General features: G+C 39.2%; 1 protein-coding gene across 2 annotated transcripts; it reads left to right on the top strand.

The window, feature by feature from the left end:
• Positions 1-583: 583 nt before the first annotated feature.
• tent2 (terminal nucleotidyltransferase 2) lies at positions 584-7,012 on the top strand. Of its 2 annotated transcripts, XM_034122380.1 has the most exons (15): positions 584-656; positions 981-1,141; positions 1,856-1,972; positions 2,054-2,306; positions 2,408-2,522; positions 2,595-2,683; positions 2,796-2,853; positions 3,031-3,097; positions 3,213-3,289; positions 3,407-3,535; positions 3,620-3,663; positions 3,937-4,073; positions 5,146-5,237; positions 5,629-5,708; positions 5,817-7,012. In XM_034122380.1, exons 2-15 carry the CDS (start codon positions 1,026-1,028, stop codon positions 5,901-5,903), a joined length of 1,461 nt encoding a protein of 486 aa, XP_033978271.1. In that variant the 5' UTR covers positions 584-656; positions 981-1,025; the 3' UTR covers positions 5,904-7,012. The 2 variants fall into 2 exon arrangements, with proteins under 2 accessions (XP_033978271.1, XP_033978270.1); XM_034122379.1 differs by lacking the exon at positions 584-656 and having other exon boundaries at positions 731-1,141.
• Positions 7,013-7,046: the final 34 nt, after the last annotated feature.

Genomic DNA, 7,046 nt, shown 5'->3' with positions numbered 1-7,046 from the left:
TGGTAGTTTATTTTTTGGAGTAAAAGTAACAATACAAATTGTAAAACAATAAAACTCTGTTACAAGTAAACATTCTTTGTTACAAGTAAAAATCCTGCATTCAAAATCCTGCATTCAAAGAACAAAGAATCTTGGCATCAAATCGAACTCAAAAGTAAAAGTACTTGTTAAGGGTTATGGCCCATTTCCTAATCAACTATATTGCATTACTGAATTATTATTATTGAGGCATTCATGTTTCTTTCACAGCTTGTAAAGGGGAGCACATTTTAATAACTTCTTAACCTATACATGTCAGTGTGTAATTACTAAAACACTGAGATGTATTACATATTTGTTTTAGCTCATACTCTTAATGTGAAAAGTAACTATTTCTTAAAGATGTCAGATATAGGTAGTGGAATAAAAAGTTCAATATTTGCTTTCAAAATATAGTGGAGTAAAAGTATAAAGTAGCATACAATGGAAACACTCAAGTAGTAAGTGGGCTTATTTGTTTACACTGTATTTAACTCAACATCAAATAAGCCTTACCTTTTAATGCAACTGTTATGGCCACTGGCCCTTTAAATCGAAATCCATTACGTCATGGCATCAATGCGGAAGTGTGTAGGAAATTACCACATTCAGTTTTGTTTACATGTGACATGTATTTGGTAAGTGTTACAGAGTTAGTTTTTGGAGTAAAATGTGCTTAACATTTTGTTACACGTCTCTATAAACATAGTCTTCACACCAACCTACACATACTCCGATTTAATTAAGAGATAATAGTTGTTACCGTTTTTGAATTAGCTAGCTGGGCGGTGCTAGCGTCAGTTAGCTCACCATTTTGACTGATCTCTAGTTTCGGTTTCCTCAGAATAGTTGTTTTGACATTACGTTTCGGTTATGTGTTCCGTATCGGTGGTAGCCACAGTTCTCCATTAATTGCGGACACTACCAGCTGTGTTGTGGCTCAGTTGTTTTCTTTCTTTCAGGAGGTCTTTGGAGTTGATGCTGGAGCTCAGTGAATATCCAGCAGCATGTTCCCCCGCAGCGCCTTACCGAGGGACCTATCAGCCTTCCGTCACGGCCCGTACCCTCCCCCGGGCCCCCAAACCTACAATTACAACCACGGGAGCTGGGCTGCTGTCAACAAGTAAGCCTGACTAAATACTCACTGCTCTGATCTGTTAGACAACAACAACATCACTGAAATAGTCGTGAATGTTCAAGTATATTTACTCAAGTACTGTACACATTTGAGTGACTATAGGTATGTGTTTGAGTAAAGTTAATGTGTTTTATTTTATTCTATAAACTACTACATTTCTCTGTGTTGGAATTCAACAGACACTGACATGTTATGGCTGTCATACATGTAGAGATTGAGATTTAAGAAAAATGTGTGTGGTCTCTTAATTATTTTCAGAGCTGTATTTCGTACATTTAGTTTACAGATTTTGATTAATAATGTGAAATATAATCAACTCTTAAATAAGACGTTAGTTACACCTTGAGTAAATTAACAATCTACTCTGCAGCATACAAAATCATTAAAACTAGCTGCACCTTTACCAACTTTGATAACACTTTAATGCATCAATAATTATAATCAACACATATAATATATATTGTTCTGAAATGTGCCCATCTGCATAATGAGTACTTTTACTTTTGGTACTTTTAAGTATATTTTGATGCTAATACTTTTGTACTTTTGCGTATTGTTTTGATGCAGGACTTTTACCTTGAAACAGAGTATTTCCACACTCTGGTACTTTTACTTTTACACAAGTACAAGATCTGAGTACTTCTCCCACCTCTGAGTTTGGGTTACTTGTTTGCTTATGTATTTGTGTCTTTCTGGTAGCTTCCATGGTCCTGGACCACAGAGGTTTCCACCATATGCATGGAAAGAGAGGCCACTTCCTCCAGCCCCTCGTCCAGTCCATCATCCCTACGCACCAAACATGACCAACAGTCGCAAGTATGTCATTTTACCATTTAATCATGATTGGACGTGTTTCCTTTTATTATTTCTTAAACCTTCCTTTTGTGTTTTTTCCAGGAGGCAGAATAGCGAATACAGCCCCAATGTTGTAAAGCGCCAACGCATTGAGTCCCATCCCCACCCATCCTTAGCCTCTCCTCTACCTCGAACCCCTCCCCCCCGTCGTCCTGACCGGGCGGTGGCAGGGTCATCGAGACCTCCCTTCGTTGGTCATACTCATTCCTTTCCGAGTCCACCTGCTCTCATCCATCCTCAGGGGATAGATGTCCCTGAGAACTTCAACAGCCTGCAGGCCTATGCCAGGGACGAGGTATTGTATATTCAAATGGCATTAACCTGCAGTTTACATCACATCTGATGTGTTTACACAGCAATGCTTAGTTCTTAGTGTGCATGTGTTTGTGTCCTCAGTTGAGCTGTCAGATGGTGGAGATGTTCGAGGCGTGCCAGCAGCAAGCTTCTGATTTGGACCGGAAGGAGTTGTGCCGAACTCGGCTGCAGGACGACATACAGGGTCAATATCCAGGTGTGTATGAAATCCACAATCATGCCCAGACTTCCTGTTGTGGTCCCTTTTCACTCAGTGTGTTTCTCACAGTGGCACGGCTTTACCTGACTGGATCCTCTATGAATGGATTGGGCTGCAGGAGCAGTGATGCTGATATGTGTCTGATCATCAAAGGAAATGTGAGTTGCTTTGAGTCTATACTATGTTTGTCATCCAGAATGTGTTTGTACAATCAGAGATACCCACTTCCTTTTAAACACCTACATGTTTTTCCTTTTTTTTTTTTTATAGAAAAAACACGATCCTATTAGCGTACTCAGTGTCCTCCAAAGGTTGTTCAAGTCACTACGTGAGTCATAATGAATAAATACAAAATGTAGAACATATTGTGATTATGTTGACATACTTATGTTTTCCACATAGTCCACCAGGTGGAGCTATTTATCCTTTGGAGAGAGAGTTTCAAGTGAACATGAAATGAAACCAAAACAACCATAACTGTCATGATGTTTATTTTGATTGATAGCATATGTAGAGAGGACTCAGCTGATCAGAGCCAAAGTGCCGATCCTCAGGTTCAGAGAGAGAGGCAGGTAGGAACAAAACAGATATTAAACCTATTTTTCCTTTTATATAATTATTCTTTTACCTTAGCAAAGCCAGAAAGCATTGTTAAAATGACTCCTTTAATACTCCTTCCCTCTTTAGTGATCTGGAGTTTGATCTGAATTTCAACAACACAGTGGGCATCAGAAACACATTCCTTCTGAGGAGTTATGCCTTTGGTGGGTGAGATCTTTTTACATTCCTGCCGAATTCTAAGTCTGCTCCAACTGTCCTTCCCAAGCAGCGCTTTTAATGCTTCTTGTTTTGACCCGCTGCCGTTGTGTGATGTCTCTCAGCTGATCTCAGGATAAGACCCCTGATCCTCGTTGTCAAGAAATGGGCCCAACACAATCATATCAATGATGCCAGCAAAGGAACGTTGAGCAGCTACACACTCGTGCTGTTGGTGCTGCACTACCTCCAGAGTCAGTACACTCACACACAGGCAAAGACCTTTCTGTTTCCATTTATTACTTAATGTGAAACTTATCTTGTTGCTTTTTCTACAGCTCTCAATGAACCTGTCCTTCCCTCTCTACAGATGGACTACCCCGTAAGTGTCTCCACTGTTTTTGCAATTCATTGTAACGTATTGTAACCTGTGTATTCCAGGTTAATTACCAGAAGTGCAAACTAGTATGTTATATAGGCAAATTATAGAAAATACAAAACGTTCAACACCTTGCGCACATGCCTTACAATTCGTATCACTTTTAAAAAGAAGACATTTCTGCATCATATTGACTTTCCTGTACTCATCACAAATAAATCACATTATGTGCTTGGTTTTAAGTCTTTGTTTTTTGTCCCGTGCCTTGATTTTCAGGACTCCTTTTTGCCCCTCATGGACATTGACATGGTCCCAGAGGGGCCCAAACGCGTCCCTCCCTACATATCGAGCAACCAGTCCTCTCTGGGAGAGCTTCTTCTGGGCTTTCTCGGATACTATGCCACGGTCTTCAGGTAGACACCACATTTCTGAGTCTAGTGTTTCACATTCACCCATACCATCTTGCTCCCTTTCCTTATCTCCTGTCTTCTTGCTAACTTCTCCCACCTCTCCAGTCCCCCATCTCTTCTCTCCCTCCTCTATCCTGCATCCTCTTCCCTGGTTTCATGTTTCTGGGTGAGGGGCAGGAGCAGGTGGGACCTCTGGCCTTACACAGCACTAACATGACATACCATGATCCCTGTGTTTGCGATATATATGTGTTACCGCAACACGCGTAGGGTTGCACTATCCCAGGAGTATTTAAGATGGGAATTAAGTGGAAGTGACACAAAATAATATATACTATAAAATGTTAGGTTAAAAAATACGAAAACCTTAAAATTAAGCAAACTTTTTGGGAAGTTCTGGTTAACTTGGTCACGCTCCAGTCACAAGGCTGAACTAAAACTCACAAAAACCCACAGATTTTTTTATTCCACAAACAGACAAACAGGTCCTTGATTTTGCATTTTTTTGCCTTTGATTTACAAATTGTATGGGCTTTATGTTACTGCAAGTTTTTACAGTGATCAACACATTTTCCTACTTTCTTGACAGCCATCATCAAGTTTAATTTGCAGTAACGGAAATCTCTTCATTTGATGTTTGCAGAAAAACGAACTGTACCTTTCATCTGATGCATTAAGTGAAGCTTCGTCATTTAAAACTTTAGTTAAATGACAGATAATATGAGGACAAGACACACTATATTTCGACTCAGGACTAGGATGAATAGTATTCTTTTTAAAGATTTACTTTGCCGAACCCACATGAAAATCTTCTATCTTTGATAGAAATAGGAATGTTTTATGTTCAAATGATCTTTGCTTGGCGAGTTTCATTTGTTTGTTGCATTGACTGCATTGAATGAAAGTAAAACCAACTGAGCCTGAGGTACAGATCTATCCCCTTGTTAGTTGGCAAGAAAGTTTGCATATTTTGTAGTTGATTAGCTCAACTTGAGGTCATTGAGGACCTTTTTCATTGTGTCATTTTATTCTAATAACAATTAAATAATTCCCCTGCTTTTGCATTGTCTTGCAGTTGGGATAGGAAGGTGATCTCTGTTCGAGAGGCCAAAGCTTTTCCCAAGAACAACTCTCCGACATGGAGAAACAAATTCATTTGTGTGGAAGGTAAACATTTGCACCACCATGTGTCTAAAACATGAGCCTAAATGCTACATGTCCAGTGTACAGTTTTATCCCAGCAGCTATTGCACAAATTAGCACATCATAGGAGTGTCACACAGAAGCCTATTTTTATTTATTTATTTAATTATGAATTTTGAGTGTCCATATTTGTACTAGTAAATTCCTTCTTAAAATGTTTCTGAAATATTTTGAGATTTGGTTGAGCAGGGTGTACTTGTACTTTTTACTAGTCCTTTTATTAGAGATGTGTCTGTTGTTTGTGTTTGCTCTTAGTGTCAGGATGGATCCCTTGTCTTTTTCTCTGCAAACAAAATCTACCTACTGGTACAAATAAATAACCTGAACCTGGTCACAGCAATGTTTTGTATTGCAGAGCCGTTTGAAAGGAACAACGTGGCCAGGGCAGTCCATGAGAAGATCAAGTTTGACGCCATCAAAGCGGAGTTTGTTGTGGTCAGTCCTAAGAACTACGCTGTATTTTCTCCTCTTTACTCTAAGCTGCCTCTGGGCCAGCCATGAGTTATTCATAATCCTCTGCTTCTCATCTGTGTGTCTGCGCAGTCATACCGGATACTAGAGGACGTGCAGGACCTGAACTCCATCCTCCCAGTCAGAGAAATCATTAATAAGGAGTCCTCCAGGAGATAAGGGGTTCCTCTCATTCGACGAGCGGACAGGAGTCTTCTACCTCAAGAGAGGCCTGTCCCCGGAAAGAAAAACCCATTTGGATGTGCTCACAGCCAGGAAAAAAAAGACTCTGAATGCTCTCGCTGCCTTGATATGGGCCACATAGGGTTTTTCCAGTGGCAGTACTTGTACTTGGAAATACTGGGCTCACTTTCAAATGCTTCTATAACTTCAAATAATTGAAACTAAATGTAAAAATATAATATTTCTGAAGTGACACCAGAGGGCTCTGAAATCCTAATTTGGTTACAGTGGGAGGCTGCACTGAAGCAGGATAATAATGGTCAGTGTTATTAAGGATGGTTATAGCTGCTACATAACACTCTTTATCAACTCGATTGGCATTACTGGAAAGTAGTTAGGAATATAGAAAAAGGATGAAAATACTTCCTGCAATCTGTTAGAATCTGAAGTCGGCAACGTTTTGGTTCGACTGCTCTGTTCATGTTCATGTTCATCTCAGTTACATTTGTATCCACATTGTTGGAGCCATAGTTTTAAAGAAGGTGCCAATAATTTGCATCATACAGTATGTACAGTATGTAGTCTACAGCCGGTATGGACCAACTTGTAATATCAGAACCTTTCGTTCTATTTTTCTAGGTCAGTGGTGAAGCTATCGTGGGTTTAAACATCCATAGACATTGTTTTCTATATCTATCCTCTCCTTTTTCCATAATTCATCATCTTTAAGTTGCTAAAATCCCCTAAAACTGAGCTTGTTTAAGTTGGTGTTATAGTATAAGTGACTGTGGGAATCATTAGAGGGCTGCGGGGGGCCACACTCTGGATGTTGACACTTCTTCCTCATTGCTCCTGATGAGCTGTATTCATTTCCCTTGATAGACCTATGCTGTGTCATTTGAGTTCATCTACTTGATTTATTTGGACATAAATTCATGCTATTCATTCATTATTCTGTTCATTCAATGCATAAGTTATTTAAATAATCTACACTTTGACGTGACTTTTTTTTAATTCTTCTCCAGATTATATTTTCTCTTTTTGTACATTTTGCTCAAAACTGAACTTTTAAATGCTTATTAAAAAAATAAAATATCTGAGGATGACGAGTGTGTCTTTCATATTTTTGAGCTTGATGTT

Source organism: Trematomus bernacchii, unplaced genomic scaffold (genome assembly GCF_902827165.1).
Source record: "Trematomus bernacchii unplaced genomic scaffold, fTreBer1.1, whole genome shotgun sequence".
Lineage (NCBI taxonomy): Eukaryota > Metazoa > Chordata > Actinopteri > Perciformes > Nototheniidae > Trematomus > Trematomus bernacchii.
This window is presented reverse-complemented; position numbering and strand designations above follow the sequence as displayed.